At 34.9% G+C, this 16,584-nt stretch overlaps 2 protein-coding genes across 2 annotated transcripts; both read right to left on the bottom strand.

The window, feature by feature from the left end:
* Window positions 1-9,784: 9,784 nt before the first annotated feature.
* LOC150029049 (uncharacterized) lies at window positions 9,785-11,736 on the bottom strand. The gene is made up of 4 exons (XM_090297904.1): window positions 11,545-11,736; window positions 11,188-11,457; window positions 10,915-11,082; window positions 9,785-10,729 (listed from the first exon to the last, which is right to left on the bottom strand). Exons 1-4 carry the CDS (start codon window positions 11,734-11,736, stop codon window positions 9,785-9,787), a joined length of 1,575 nt encoding a protein of 524 aa, XP_090154030.1.
* Window positions 11,737-12,788: 1,052 nt separating this feature from the next.
* Window positions 12,789-15,758, bottom strand: LOC137809652 (GDSL esterase/lipase EXL3). The gene is made up of 5 exons (XM_068610751.2): window positions 15,403-15,758; window positions 15,065-15,195; window positions 14,718-14,951; window positions 13,844-14,099; window positions 12,789-13,191 (listed from the first exon to the last, which is right to left on the bottom strand). The coding sequence occupies exons 1-5, from the start codon at window positions 15,677-15,679 to the stop codon at window positions 12,998-13,000; spliced, it is 1,092 nt and encodes a 363-aa protein (XP_068466852.1). The 5' UTR covers window positions 15,680-15,758; the 3' UTR covers window positions 12,789-12,997.
* Between the last annotated feature and the right edge of the window lie 826 nt (window positions 15,759-16,584).

Raw genomic sequence — 16,584 nt, forward strand, 5'->3', positions numbered from 1 at the left:
TGCAGGGTGTGCTGAAATAGGGTTTTTTAGCATTGGTTGTATTGTTCTTGTAGTGTTCAAGAACCGCTGTGTTTGTAAGTGATTGATACTGTTTTTAGTGGATTCCACCTTGGAGTAAGGTGAAACTCGATGTAGCTCTGTATGAGTGAACCAGTATAAAAACCTGCTTGTCTTTTTCTCTCATCCCTGCACTCGTTTATGATTTTGCTTAATTATGTCAAGAACTAAATCTGTTCTTTTGAAATCAAATCTGTTAATTCTGGGTTTAATAAAAACTGTTCTTCCTGATTTGTTAAAGTTCTCTAATCACTGACAAAGTGTTTGTATATGAGGTTTTAATTAGTTTAAGAACAAATAGTCATATTCATTAAATCCTGACAAAGATTCATTCTCTTTTGAAACCTTGTGTTGAATGAACTTGATTGATTTCTTGGCATAATCTGTACTATTCAAACTGGTAAAACTTAACCAATCTGATTCTGTTATACCTCTCTGTTGATTGCAATTTTAATCTGAACAAGGTCAAATTGTGTTAGACTGTTCTGAAGAATCAATCTGTTTCTTTTAAAAACAATCTGTTTTTTTTCTTCTGATATACTGAAAACTGTTTGTATTTGCGAAAATTTTATATGTTCAATTCACCCTTCCCTCTTGAACTTAGACACTAACAGACCCAACAGTTGAGAGTGGCTCTGTTTGAGACAGAGGGGGCCCTACCTGTTGATTGCACTCCGACGATCAGGTCAGTACTGGGCTAGAAACAATAAGTGTGTAAAGCAGTTTCAGTCTTAGAAACGATGTACATTTTCTAGGGTTCTTACCACCCTTTATATAGGTTGTATTAGGTCAACTTCCATATCCTTCAAGGATCTTTCCTGAAGTGGAATTAGGGTTTACTGGTGAGGCATCCTGTGATGCGTTGCACAAGCTTAGCGCAGCTGCGACACAAGACTTGCCTCTTCTGGAGTGCAATCTTTCTAACAGCATAGCCGTCAGGGTACCAACTAATGTACCAACACTGCGGCGTCATCTGTTCTATGAGTGCCCTAAGTATTCACGTGCCATGCACGTAGTCTTTCCCTGGAAACCCTAACCCTAACGGGCCTTAGCGCCTCCAGGGAACACTTGCTTGTGTCGTACCCGAATGTACTATACACACCCCATGCATGATCTTCTCCTGACTTGGGTCTTCTTTCTGGTATCTGGGTGTTAACTCATGTTAACTCATTCTATGTGTGGAGCCCATCTTACTGTTGGACCACCGAGGTTAGATGTCGATGACTGATGTCGACCTCTTTTTCAGCCGAGGTCCGAGGTCTGGCCAGTACAATTACTGATGGCAGAGAGATGTTCCTCTATATGTTTAAAACGCCATGAGCTTAGTGTATTGTAGAATTTATTTTTCAGTCAAAAGTAGAATAAGAATTTTACTTGTAATTTTTTCTAATTGTAATTAGGTTGAATTTAGGCATCTAAAAACCAACATAGGTTAAATTAGGGTTTCTAGAAACTCCTAATCTAACCATGGCCAGTAATTTAGACCTAATTGGAGCACATGAAGCACACCTAGTCACACTTCCCATGTGAGCTCCAAAAAGGCGCCAATATTCAAACATTTAACATTTAAATTTCCTCTCATTTCCTTTGGCCAAATCAGGTCCTCCATCACTATAAAAGGAGGAGCCTACCTCATGTAAAACCAAGATTAATCATAAAGTGAAATTGCTGCCAAATTCTTGTGCCAATTTGTCACTCTTGTATACTTCCTCTCTAGGATAAGAAAGCTTAGTCTTCAACCTTCACCTTCCAAAGTGAGCTGGCCGAACAACTCACCTTCCATACATTTCATGCACCTTCAAGGAGTCCACACCTATTAGGAGATCCTTGCACGCCTCTTTTATAAGCTTCTGCCACCATCAATTCAAGTTTCAACACAACATGAAGGAACTTCTTCCATCATTTGGTATCATGAGCTATGGTCTTCAATATATAAATGCCTTCTCTTGATTTTAATTTTGTGTTGTTCTTAATTCCGCGTTGTTTATCATATTCCTTACATGTCTTGCTGTTTTAATTTTGTTTTTTGATTCATTGTGATGTTTGAAAAATTCTAATCGGTGCATTTGATTCAAATTGTTCTTGAGTTTTCAATTTCAAACTATTTTTAGGTTCCTAATTGTGGTGTTGTTCTGTTTTTGCTTTATTTGAGTCTTTATTGCAATTTCAATCGGTGCAATCTGTTTAGTTTTTGAGTCTTTTGATTTTATGAATCTATACATGTTATGTCAAGTGATGTGTTTCCAAGAATTTTCATCAAATCCTAGTAGTACTTTTCTTGATTTGATTTTGAGTCTAGTTTATAATCTGAATTGTTTGATCCTTTGGTGCATTTTTCTTTTAGATTTTAGTTCATGCTTGAGTGCTAGATCCACACAAGTTCTTATATATCACTTCTATTGTGTTTTTGAAGTTTCTTAAAACTGTTTTTAAATTCCAGAATTAGGTTTCCTCTGTTTTTAATTTTGTGTTGGTTGTTTTTGCTTATGAAATTAAAATTCGTTGGAGAAAAATTATGAAATTATGGATCTAAACAGATTGAAGTGTTAGAAAAAAGTGAAGCCAAATTCAAAATAGAAAAAAATTGATAAATCAAATACAATGAGTGTGCAATTATGGCGCGAAAAAAATGGTGAAATGGCATCGGATTTAAAAAGTTTATCAAAATTAATTGGTGCATTTTTTTGGTGTGATTCCAGCGCCAAAATTTAGCTAAGATCTTGAACTGTTTGTGATTTAAATTTCAAATTAAAATTCGAACTATACAGCTCAACATAAATATTTTAAGTCACACATTTTGTACCTCAAAATTCCAGTAATACTGTTTTGATTTTATTAATCCAATTCTAGTGTCATTCTTTAGGTTCAATTTGTTGAGTGCCTTATTTGTTTGATTGTCATATTCATTCAATACTCTTTCAAGTTGTGTCATATAATTACTCCCTTTGTTGTTGTCCAATTCCAAATTGATTTGTTTCTTTGGTTTGAAATTTGTTGATCTCTTTTGATTGGTGGTAAAATTTTCAAAAAAAAATAAAAATGGTGCTTGGTTAAGTTGGAACTAACCTTTATGGTGAGTCCATTATTACTTAGTAGGTGCTGTTTTGAAGACTTAACTTGAATATATTTGAGAGGTTGAACAAGAGTGCAACAACAAGTGAGTTTACAAAATACACAAAGAGTGGGTGCCAATAGCAAGAGTAACAACAAAAAAGAGTACCAACAAGCAAAAGAAGAACATGGAACAGGGTTTCTAAATTTTCTTTTGTAATCCAATTTTCACTGTATTTATTTCGAGTTGAAATTGCATTAAACTTTGATTAATTAGTGGAATAATTACGCATTAGACGATGAGTGTCTTTAATGGTTCTAAGTGCCTAACAGCCTCACCTTAGGATACGTCGCTTAAAAGCTTTCTAGTTAGCTACCTTTAATTGTGTTTTTGTTAATTGTTTTGCATTGTTTACTTGCTTTGTATTGTTTAATTGTTTTGCATTTTTCTTGCTTAAAATTGTGTTTTTCATTCTTAATTATGATCTAAGTGAATTACTTAGAAAAATATTTGTTAAAAGTCTTGAGGGATAGATTTTGGCAAGGAAAGGCTTGGTACGTAAGAGATCTAAGTGATCCACCTCCCTTTCCTGTGAAGCTACCTTCATTACATTCCTTCTCTTTTTTGGGGTAAATTACTTACAACACATAACTTTAACCATGTCTTCTCATCATTCTAATGAAAGTGAAGAGTCTATCGAATCTCTTTTAAAAAATTAGCACAAGACTTTCAAGCTCTTTCATATAGAAAAATACAACATGAGACCCTTCTCAAAGAAAGGGATACTCAATTTGCTTTAATACAAGATGAGTTGAAAATGGTTAAAGAAAGAGATGAATACACCAAATCCAAAGAGAGTTCACATGCATCTAGCTCTAGGGGTAATGATTCTTTTGGGGAACAAAGTCTTAGAATTAATGAATACTATCAACCACCCCCTAGGAGAGCTAGAAAAGAAATCCCAAAAGAGGTTAGGGTAGATCTCCCTTATTTCCATGGAAAATAAAATGTAGAAGCTTATCTAGATTGGGAAATGAAGGTAGAACAATTGTTTGCTTGCCATAGAATAAGTGAGGAAAGAAAAGTACCCTTAGCCACTCTAAGTTTCCAAGGTAATGCTATGTATTGGTGGACGACCCTTTAGAGAGATAGGCGTCTTCATAAAGATCCTCCCATAAAGTATTGGAATGATCTTAGGGGAGCCTTAAGACGCTGCCATATTCCCTCCTACTATAATAGAGAGTTAATGGACAAGCTCCAAAGACTCCAGCAAAAGACCATGAGTGTAGAGGAATATAGGCAGAAAATGGAATTATATATGATGGGAGCCTCAATTAGGGAGTCTGAACCCACCACCATAGCAAGATTCTTAAGTGGTCTTAACCTTTAGATTAGAGATAGAGTTGAACTTTTGCCCTACCAAGACTTGAATGATTTATTTCAATTGTGTATCAAAGTTGAACAACAAAATTTGAGAAAAACTTCAAGTCGTAGGTAAAACCCATACTCTAACTCTTATCCAAAAAATAAGTATAAGAGGGAGGAAAGTGTACCTAAAGAGAAACCACGAGAAACTCCCAAGAGTGTAAGAAAAGATGTGCTCACTCCACCCACTCGTAGTAGAGATGTTAAATGCTTTAAATGTTATGGTTGAGGTCATGTTCAAGCCCAATGCCCAAACCAAAGAACTATGTTCTTAAGAGGGGTAGATGAATATAATAGCCATGATGATGAACCTAGTGGGAAAGAGGAAGAGAATAGTGAGGGAGCATATCCATGTGAGGGGGAGTTAATGATGATTCGAAGAACCCTCAACAATCAATCTAGCGTGAACCTAGAGACACAAAGAGAAAACATTTTTCATACAAGACGTAAAGTTTTAGAAAATGTTTGTTCTCTCATTGTGGATATAGTGGCTCTTGCTGCAATTGTTGTAGCGCTAGAGTGGTTGAAAAGCTAAATCTACAATTAATACTCATCCTAAACCTTACAAACTTCAATGGAACAATGGAGATGGGGAATTAACTGTAGACAAGCAAGTGAAAGTCGAGTTTTTTGTGGGAAGCTACAAAGATAAAGTTTTATGTGATGTAGTTCCCATGGAAGCTTGTCATATTTTGTTGGGTAGACCTTGGCAATTTGATAAGAAAATTATGCACAATGGTCTAACCAATGAGATTTCCTTCACCCACAAAGAAAATAAGTTTATACTTGATCCTTTATCACATTCACAAGTGGTAAAAGATCAAGTACAAATGAAACAAAAGAGGGATGAAGAGAAAAAAAAAATAGAAAAACAAGAAAAAGCCCTTAGGGAGCAAAAGGCGTGGGAGAAGAGTGTTCCTTCCCACAAGGTCATTCAACAAGAAGAAAGAATTGAAAACACATTTGAAAGTATGCTTCTTGTTGAACAACCTTCAAGCCTTTTAATTTGTAAAGGAACACTTTCATGCACTGCCACACTTGTTGAGACCTATGTTATACCTCCTCAAGTTAAAGAACTTTTAAAAGAATTTGATGATATATTCTCTAAGGAAGGCCCCATAGGACTTCCTCCTTTTAGAGGTATAGAACATCAAATCGATTTAGTTCCGGAAGCTAGTCTACCCAATAGACCAGCTTATAGAACTAATCCTGAGGAAACTTAGGAGATAAAATCACAAGTACAAGATTTGTTGGAGAAGGGTTGGGTTCAAAAGAACTTAAGCCCTTGTGTTGTACCTGTCTTGTTGGTGCCAAAAAAAGAGGGCAAGTGGAGAATGTGTTGTGATTGTAGATCCATCAATAACATCACCATCAAGTATAGGCATCCAATTCCAAGACTAGATGACATGCTTGATGAATTGCATGGGTCCATCATATTTTCTAAAATTGATCTTAAAAGTGGATATCAGCAAATTCAAATTAAAGAGGGTGATGAGTGGAAAATCGCTTTTAAAACCAAATTTGGACTATATGAATGGTTAGTGATGCCTTTTGGTCTCACTAATGCACCTAACACTTTCATGAGGCTCATGAATCATGTCTTAAGGGATTGTATAGGTAAATACGTAGTAGTTTATTTTGATGATATATTAGTCTATAGTCAAAGCCTAGAAGACCACCTAAGACACCTTAGGGAAGTTCTCTTAGTGCTTAGAGTTAATAGTTTGTTTTCTAATAGTGATAAATGTACCTTTTGTGTTGATAGTGTAGTGTTTTTGGGTTTTATAGTAAACAAAAATGGGGTACATGTTGACCTCGAGAAAATCAAAGCCATCTAAGAATGGCCAACACCACAAAATGTAGGAGATGTTAGGAGTTTTCATGGTCTAGCAAGCTTTTATAGAAGATTTGTGCCTAACTTCTCAAGTCTAGCTTCACACTCAATAAGTTAGTGAAGAAGGACGTTCCATTTTTTTGGACCGAGAAGCAAGATCAAGCCTTCAAGAGGCTAAAAGCTCAACTCACTAATGCATCCATTATAGCTTTACCAAATTTTGCAAATATTTTTGAGCTAGAGTGTGATGCATCGGGAGTAGGCATAGGTGCCGTATTGTTGCAAGGTGGTCATCCAATTGCTTACTTTAGTGAAACACTTCATGGAGCCACCCTCAACTATCCCACCTATGATAAAGAGCTCTATGCACTTGTGAGGGCCTTAAAGACTTGGGAGCACTATCTAGTTTCTAAGGAATTTGTCATTCATAGTGATCATGAGTCTTTAAAATATTTGAAAGGTCAACATAAGTTGAACAAACGCCATGCAAAATGGATGGAATTTCTTGAACAATTCCCTTATGTCATCAAATACAAGAAGGGTAGTACAAACATTGTGGTTGATGCTCTTTCAAGGAGACATGCTCTCTTTTCAAAACTTGGAGCCCAAATTCTTGGATTTGACAACATAATTGAACTTTACAAGGAAGATCATGATTTTGCATCCATCTTTGCTAAGTGTGAACACAAAGCACAAGGAGCATTTTATGTGTCTGAGGGGTATCTTTTTAAAGAAGGAAAATTCGGTATACCTCAAGGAACCCATAGAAAACTTCTTGTAAAGAATCTCATGAAGGAGGTCTCATAGGCCATTTTGGAGTTGATAAGACTCTTGAGCTTTTAAAATGAAAATTCGTTTGGCCACATATGAGAAGAGACGTCCAAAGACATTGTTCTAGATGCATATCATGTTTAAAAGTTAAGTCTAAAACAATGCCTCATGGACTCTATACTCCTTTACCTTTTGCAAGTGCTCCATGGGAAGACATTAGCATGAATTTTATTCTAGGACTTCCTAGGACCGCAAGAGGTTTTGATTCCATTTTTGTGGTTGTCGATCAATTTAGCAAAATGGCACATTTTATTCCATGCCACAAGGTGGATGATGCTCAAAATGTTTATAAACTCTTCTTTAGAGAAGTGGTAAGACTTCATGGGTTACCTAGAAGCATAGTTTCAGATAGAGATCCAAAGTTTATAAGTCATTTTTGGAGAACCTTTTGAGTTTGCATACAATAGGGTAGTTCACAAGACTACTAATATTTCTCCATTTGAAGTTGTATGTGAGTTTAATCCTCTTACTCCTTTAGATTTGTTGCCACTTCCTAATCCACATACCTTTGTGCATAAGGAAGGAGCTACAAAAGCTGAATTTGTTAAGAAAATGCATGAAAGGGTTAAAGAACAAATACAACAACAAACTGAGAAATATATAAGACATAAAAATAAGGGGAAGAGAGAAATAATCTTTGAGGAAGGAGACCTAATTTGGCTTCATCTTAGGAAAGATAGGTTTCCAACTAAGAGAAAGTCCAAACTTAGTCCCCGCGGTGATGGACCTTTCCAAGTCCTCAAGAGAATAAATAACAATGCATATAAACTTGATTTACCTGCGGAGTATGGAGTACATGATACATTTAATGTAATTGATTTAACTCCTTTTGTAGGTAATAATGAAGATGAAGAAGCATTGGATTTGAGGACAAATATTTTTCAAGAGGGAGGGGATGATGGGAGAGGCCCAAGCTCAAGCCTAACATATAGAAGATCCGGGCTAACTAAAAAAGCTATGGCTAGGAGAAGTCAAGAGGATTGGAACACTGCTACTGATGGCAGAGAGACGTTCCTCTATATGTTTAAAACGCCATGAGCTTAGTGTAGTGTAGAATTTATTTTTCTGTCAAAAGTAGAATAGGAATTTTACTTGTAAATTTTTCTAATTGTAATTAGGTTGAATTTAGGCATCTAAAACCAACCTAGGTTAAATTAGGGTTTCTAGAAACTCCTAATCTAACCATGGCCGGTCATTTAGACCTAGTTGGAGCACATGGAGCACACCTAGTCACACTTCCCATGTGAGCTCCAAAAAGGCGCCAAGATTCAAACCTTTAGCATTTAAATTCCCCCCCCCCCCCCCCCCATTTCCTTTGGCCAAATCCGATCCTCCATTGCTATAAAAGCCAAGATTGATCATAAAGTGAAATTGCTGCCAAATTCTTGTGCCAATTTGTCACTCTTGTCTACTTCCACTCTAGGATAGGCAAGCTTAGTCTTCAACCTTCACCTTCCAAAGTGAGCTGGCCAAACCACTCACCTTCCATACATTTCATGCGCCTTCAAGGAGTCCATACCTCTTAGAAGATCCTTGCACGCCTCTTTCATAAGCTTCCGCCACCATCAATTCAAGTTTCATCACAACATGAAGGCACTTCTTCCATCAACTTGGGCTTGGGCTTGGCCTTTTTCTAGTAGTTGTTTATGATTTGATGAATTGGAGGTTTTCTTGAATATGTTTGCACATTTCTTCAACCTAGAGTTGTCCTCTTGATTTGTGATGGCATTGAGCTCTTCTCTTTACGATTTTTGTGGTGGTTTGCGGAAGCTTCAATGGGTTGTAGGTGGGTCAAGGCTCTCCTAAGAGTTGTGGTAGCCTTGGAGGTGCATGAAGAGTAGGAGAGTGAGAGAGGTTCGGCCAACTCTCTTTGGTAGGTGAAAGGGTTGAAGATTAAAGACCTAAATCTAGACAAATTTTAGGCAAGGGAGTAAGAATGACACATTTTGGCAGCATTTCATTACTCAAATTAATCTTCCAAATACATGAGTCATGCACCTCAATTTATAGTGTTTAGAGGGCTGGAAATTCAAAAGAAATTGGAGGGAAATTCAAATGAATTCCCTCCCAAAAGTGGAGCCTAAATGAGCACATGGGGAGGGGTGTGTCTGGTTTGTATGCTCACCCCCTTCATGGGCTTTCTGGACCGACCTTGGTAAATTTAGATGTTTTTTTAGAAACTCTAAGTTTACCTAGGTTGGTGTTTTAGGTGCCAAAATTAATTCTAAGAAAAATTACAAATAAAGTTCCTATGCTAATTTTGACAAGAAATTAAAGTCTACTCTACACTAGAGTTTATGGCATTTGAACATGTAAAAGAACGTCTTCTTGGATCCTCTTGGCCATAACTCTAGGGTTGGCCCAAATCTACCCTTTGGTGGGCTTGCATGTGGGCTTGTGCTTGGGCCTCTTCCATCAATTTGGGCCTAAAAATATAAATAAAAGCCCAATTAGACCCCTTCTTGCAATTAAATCAATAAACAACCTCTAGGTCTTCATCCTCCTTATTATATGGTTGTATGAGGCTGGACGATTTTCCATCACCCCTCAATCACACCTCTTAGTATCCCATAAGCCGAATTAACTTAAAACTGTTGAAGCTTATCTACTTTCCAAACCCACCTATCAACTTTCTCCATAACAGGGCACGAGACATGCACTACCTCGAGAAGTTGTCTAACCTGGACCTTCTCCCAATCAAAAAGACTTATTCTCCACACCAAAGACCACTCCCTAACACCGTTTGTCCAAGACCCACAACGATTCAACGACGCATCTTTCTCGACGCTCAAAGAAAAAAACCTTGGGAACTTAAACATCAAAGATTCATCGCCTACCCACCGGTCCTCCCAAAACTTGATAGACTTCCCATTACCAACTTCCCACTTTAAGCAGTCTCCAAAATTACTACCCCATTTCTCCAATTTCCAGATCGACTTCAAACCTTTCCACCAAATGGAAGCATTATAAATACACCTATCCTCCTTCAGATTTCTCCAACCTCCATATTTGGACTCTACAACCTCCTTCCACAAACCTACCTCATTAGACCCCCACCGCCACACCCATTTACCCAGCAAAGCCAAGTTGAAATCCTTGATATTAACTACTCCAAGCCCACCACTTTCCCGAGACTCGCAGACCTTTTCCCAAGAAACCCAAGCGATCTTTCTCCCTTTAGAACCCCAACCCCAAAGAAATTTTCTCTGAATGCTCACGATCTTCTTTATCACAATAACAAGAATTATAAACATTGTCATGTAAAACAATGGAATAGTCGAAATAAATGACTTGATGAGACATATCCTTCTAGCCATAGATAAATTCCTACCTTTCCACCTTCCCAATCTGGATTTGATTCTAGTCACCACTCCATCCCAAAACGTTCCCTTCTTATGACACCTGCCAATAGGCAACCCTAGGTACTTGAAAGGAACTTTCATTACTTCACAGTTAAGAATAGCTGCAAAACCTTGAATATAGAACGCATCAACTCCCACCCCACCAATACTACTTTTTAGGAAATTCACCTTCAACCCGAAGCTAGCTCAAAAAAAATTAACATTGCCTTAATGTTAAACACACTTTTAGAATTCGCATGGCAAAAAATCAAAGTATCATCAGCATATTGAAACATTTTTACTCTAACCTTCTTACTCCCGATCTCCAAACTATCTACCATTCCAAGCTCGTCACCATTCCTAGAAACTCATGCCAGACCTTCAGCCACTATAAGAAACAAGAAAGGAGTGAGAGGATCACCTTGTCTCAGACCCTTCAGCGGTGAAAATTCCTTTGTCAGACTCTCGTTAACAAGGACAAATACCAAATCATAAACAAGATTTAATTCAAAGGATCCACTTATTGCAAAATCCAAGCCTTCCTAACATATAGTAAATAAACTCCCACTTCACAGAGTCGTAAGCCTTCTCATAATCAACCTTGAAGAAAACACAACTCTCTTTGTCTTCTTAGCCTCCTTAAGCACCTCATTGGCAACAAGAACAATATCGATTAAACCCCTTCCTTCGAGAAATGCCGATTGTCTAAGATCAATAATCTTACATAACACCTTTTTCAGCCTGAGAGAAAGTCGCTTTGAAATAATCTTGTACAAACAACCGAACAGAGAAATTGGTCTGAAATCTCCTAGCAACTGAGGATTACCGGACTTGGGAACCAAACAAATGAAGGAAGCATTTATCCCCCTAGGCCAAGAACTAGAGGCAGCAAAATCATTTACTTCCAGAAAAATATCCTTCTTAACCAAATCCCAACAATGTTTAATGAAACTGAAATTAAAACCATCTGGACCAGAGCTCTTTGAACTATCACAGCTTCAAACCGCATTCTTAATTTCCTCTTCAGAAAATGGACTAACTAGCATCTCATTATCTAATTCTGAGACAGAGTTAAAGAAAACATTGTCCAACCTAACCTGGTTTCCTCTAACTCCATCAAATCTAATATTGAAAAAATCTCTGACACTTTCCTTAACCACATCCTTGTCATCCCACCAGCTGCCATTAATATTCATACCGTTAAAGTTATTCCTTACCCTTCTCCACTCAACAGCCGAATGAATAATTTAGTATTTAAATCACCTTGTTGAAGCCATTTGTGGCGAGCTTTCTAAAAATACATTGCTTTTTGCTTGAACATATTTTTGTTTTGTTCCGTCAATAAATGCCTCCTCTCTTCCTTACTTGCCTCATAAAGAACACCTTCGTCAGCCCGAGCATCCAAAATTTGAATCTTCTTTTTTAAATCCTCCCCAATACTATTGATGTTCCCAAAGATATCTTGATTTCATACTTTTAAATCCTGTTTTAATCTTTTCATTTTTTTTTTTAAAAATGAACATCCCTCTTTCAACCACATCATAATTAGTCCACTTGTCTTGCACAAATTTGTTGAACCTGCCATCCTTCTACCAAATATCCAAGCTTCTAAATGGTTTCGGGCCCCAATCAGAATTCTTGTCTTTGAGGACTAGGGCGCAATGGTCTAACATCGATCTATTGGAAACAAATTGTTTACTGTTTGGCCAGATTTCCAACCAATCCTTGGAAACCAAGACCCTATCAATTATGCTTTTCACCGATCCATTTGTTTTATACCAAGTAAATTTTCTGTCAATCATCGGGATATCCAACCGTATGAGCTTAATCAGGTTGAGATGAACATTTTTTGCAACTAACCATATCTTATCAAGATTGATGGTCAAATCATAAGAAAAATGAAAGAAGAATTAATTTTTAGAGTAAATAAAAACTTACTATTAAATAGATGTGAACACATTCTGAAATAAATCAGGTATAAAGGAAGAAAAGTAGAGAGAAATGAGAAAATAAATTTAAGAAAGACCAAAGAAAAAAGAAGATAAAAGTGAGATAGAGATTACGAAGGTTATTATAATTATGATTGAAATTCAAATATGATACATAATATTATTAATTTTTTGTATATGGTATAGAAACTTCTTTTTATTAGGAATAATTAAATTCCACTCTAAAAAGTCTTGTGACTAGTTAATTCTACAAGTTGCTGCTGATAGCATTAATGATGCCAAAGGTTTGGATAAAAGCATTGTCCCATCAAATAATAAACAATAACTAAATATTTTTCTTAACAAAATGGAACCAAATCTCATGAGGTTTTTGCATAACATTCTTCATATGCAACCAAGTTACAAACCAGACGTGAACAAGAAAAGAAAAAGTAAATAATAAAACTTGATTAAAATTAAGCATTGAAGAATGAGAATAATTAAAAGAAAAAAGAGGCCGAAACTGTGTTCAGAAGAAGTCCTTGATTTTGTTGTCAAACACCTGAGAACAAAGCACATTATATGCCTCTTGGGTAGGATGGAAACTGTCCCAAAAAATGTAGCTTTTGGTATTTGAACATATGTGTAGGGTGAAACTGTTGCAAAGTATGCCTGCTTCAATATTTCCCGTGCCACAGCATCCTTTGTTTGCTACTTCGAAACCTAATACCATAAACAATCAATCAAATCAAAATCTTAATTAACTTATTATAATACCATAACAATCCATCAAATTAAAATCTAAATAATTTGTTAAAAAAATAAATTTTAAATTTAATTCACTTATATATAATATCTTATCTTCGGTTGATATATGATTTTCAATTGCATGCAATACAACGTCACGAAATAATTACTACAAGAAAACCATGAAATAGAAAATAATTTTAGAGACTAAAAATAATTAGTTGTTATAGTGACTAAATTAGAGACCATTTTAAAAACTAAAAAAAATTTGATTTTTAAAGTAGTTTTTATTATTGTTAAATAATTTCTAGATTGGTATCTAATTAGCTACCGAGATTTTTGTTACCAAATTTAGAATCTAGATAATTGGTAGTTAAAACTTTGGTAGCTTACTAGATACCAATTTAGAAACTATCTACCAATAATAAAAACTAATTTAGAAACCAAGCATTTTATTAGTCTTTAAAATGATTTCTAATTTAGTCACTATAACTACTAATTATTTTTTATCTCTAAAATTGTTTTCTATTTCATGATTTTCTTGTTGTGAATTGACTAAAATAAGTTTAAATGTTTTGAAATTATATTGAGCTACTTATAGAAAATATTAGTACATGTGTCTGATTACCATATGTTGCAGGATTTTGAATCATGTTGAGCAAAGGGTTGTAAATATCAAGGTAGACAAGTCTAGCTTCTGAATTTTTTTTATTAAGTGCATCTATTTGAGATGAGAGTTTTGTATTGAAGAGCATTGCTGCTTGGTTCTCAGAATATGAACAATTTCTCTGTAAGCCTCCTCTAATTGTTCTCTGCGAGGGCACACATCCTAGAGCTGGTAAACCAATTACTCCAATCCTTCTACCTCCAAGTCCATAAAGTTCCTGAATTCAATTCATTTAAAATGAGTTTTCATAAGTTGAGAATCAATAATAAATTATTTCATATTAGAACTGTTCAAAGGAAAAGGAGAAATAAAATCTTTTACTAAATTGTGATCGATGTAAAAAAAAGAGATAAATTTTGAAAAATTGTAAATTAGTGTTTTTTTATAAAAAGTAACAATTTTCTTTTAAAAAATTAATATTTTTTATGCAAACACAAAAAATGTACACAAATATGAACTGGTATGTGAGAAACGGCGTTTCAACAGAGAAGTCTAAACCAAGTTGTTCATTTGGGCATGTGGGGCACATATAGACACATTCATACACACATATGTTTCATATAAACTTGTACCTTTGACCCAATTGTTTGTTTAGCAACCTTTTTGACAAAAAAATACAATTGCCAACTGCAAAGGAACAGACAATGTCATTTCAACCACATTGTTCTAACTTTTTGACCTTTTGCATAAATGTTTGAAAATGATTACCTAGAGCATAGTTTAGCATGTTAAAGTCGGTTAGGTTCAAATTCTACAGGAAAGTGAACACATGCAAAGAAATATATATGCTGCTGGTTTTCTAACTTCCTTCTTTGGTTTTTTCAGTAAAACATACCTGCAAGAAGTTTGTGGCTTCTGAAGTCATTAAGTCGGTGTATGAAGAAATGTCATAATGTGCTCGCCTAATTGGTGATAGAGAGTAAGTATTGGCAATGTCATTACTTCCTGTGCACAATATGTATATGCTTTTTGACATTATTGTGCTTGTTCTATCTTCTCCAACTATTTTCTCTATCTTGCTTTTGTATTCTCTGAACTTCTCCAATTGATCTGCCAATGATAGCACAGACTTGTGTGACACATGGCAAAGAAAGTTCATGTTAGTTATAGTTTTAAGATATGTTAAGGAAAATCATTAATGAAGATGTATGAGTATATAAGGTTTTAAGGAAAGTTATTTACAGCTGATTTAGAGGTTAGAGGATCATATCCAGAACCACCAGATGCAAAGCTTACTCCTGTGAGAAGATCTTGAGGTTGTAGTTTTGGATCAAGATAAGGTGGCAAAATCTTTTTTACTCCAAATTTTGAAGCTAAAAGAAGCCAAAGCAAGTATGTTAAAAAATAATATAAAAAATATTAAGATGTGCACTAAAATCAGCGGAATCTGATAAAAATTAGCTTGATAAAGATAATAAACTTTTGTTATATAATAGAAAATCAATATAAGATCTGGGAGAAAAGAAAGTGTTCATGTTATTATACATGGTAGCATAGTGGAAGAGCAAGGATTTTCATACCAATGATGTCTGATGGGGTTATACCATTGCTGAACCTCCCCGATGGTTGATTCCCTCCACCAAAATCTTTACCATATGGTTGGAAATTGCATTTGAATATGGTGGTGATGTAGTTGTTGTTACCTGTATCTACAATGGAGTCTCCAAACACAATAACTGCTGGAACAGTTTCATTGTTTGGAAGACTCACAACACTGGTATGTTGAGTAACAATGGCAAAAGACCAAAGAATGATTAAAGGCAGATGAGAAAGAAGGTTTTGGAAGAGAAACTTCATGTTTCTATGATTTGCAGTGCCCTTTTTTTCTTTATCAAATACCCTAATGATCTTTGTTAGTGGATGGTTTTGAGCTTGGTGCTAGTCTGCAAGCTACTTATAATACACATTTTTTTTTTCTTAGACAACTTTTTATTATTATTAATATCTATTTATTTCTAAGTTGTGATATCGAGTCTCAGTCAAATTTACTATTAACATTAAATAATTATTGTTAGAAATTAGAAAACACAGTTGACTGAATGTGAAACAAGACCCAATATTATTAGGCTTTCTCACAAAAAAAACAAAGAAATTGATTAATTAATGCAATACATTTTCCTTGTTTGAATGAGAATATTGATCGACATTTATAGATTATAATTTTTTGGTGGGATGCTTTTTTATTTGTTAGGTTCAACGATCTAATTTAAGATTGTGTTTTTGATGAAGGGAAGGTATAATGTTTGGGAACTTGGTGTAATGTAAACTTATTGTTTCGTTTAAGAAAAGAGTGAAAATAAATTTGGTTAGACAATCAATTAATTGATTTATCCAAGGAAAATATAATGTAAAATAAATTGAATTTGACCGGGAGCTAAAAATAATAACCATATTTAAGTTATAAATGAATGCAACATACTTTTAATATACTTAAAAAACTTTTTTTGGTTTTCTTATATACTTAATAATTTTAATACATATTATATTTAATAAATATAAAATAATTTAATGTTATTAGAAAATTAGTTTTATCTATAATGAATTAAAGACGATATTTATTAAATTTAATAAATGTAATAATTTGTACTATTTTTCAATGTTTAAAAACCATTTGATAAAACATATTTTAAAATAAAAAAACAGAAATACATGACACACACAGTCCAGCTTAATTGCTGTTAATTTTTTGTTGAAAAAATGTA

This window comes from Phaseolus vulgaris, chromosome 2 (genome assembly GCF_051622355.1).
Source record: "Phaseolus vulgaris cultivar YP4 chromosome 2, ASM5162235v1, whole genome shotgun sequence".
NCBI classification, from domain to species: domain Eukaryota; kingdom Viridiplantae; phylum Streptophyta; class Magnoliopsida; order Fabales; family Fabaceae; genus Phaseolus; species Phaseolus vulgaris.

Bases quoted from the DNA above. Each gene is read 5' to 3' on its own strand.
- LOC150029049 (XM_090297904.1), bottom strand. From the start codon at position 11,736: ATGAATATTAATGGCAGCTGGTGGGATGACAAGGATGTGGTTAAGGAA. The intron at 11,458-11,544 runs GTTTGAAGCTGT...TTGGTTAAGAAG, and splicing joins AAGAGGAAATTAAGAATGCG to GATATTTTTCTGGAAGTAAA. The intron at 10,730-10,914 runs GCATGAGTTTCT...TTCGGGTTGAAG, and splicing joins TTATAGTGGCTGAAGGTCTG to GTGAATTTCCTAAAAAGTAG.
- LOC137809652 (XM_068610751.2), bottom strand. From the start codon at position 15,679: ATGAAGTTTCTCTTCCAAAACCTTCTTTCTCATCTGCCTTTAATCATT. The intron at 15,196-15,402 runs GTATGAAAATCC...GGCTTCTTTTAG, and splicing joins AACCCCATCAGACATCATTG to CTTCAAAATTTGGAGTAAAA. The intron at 14,100-14,717 runs GTATGTTTTACT...AATTGAATTCAG, and splicing joins AAGCCACAAACTTCTTGCAG to GAACTTTATGGACTTGGAGG.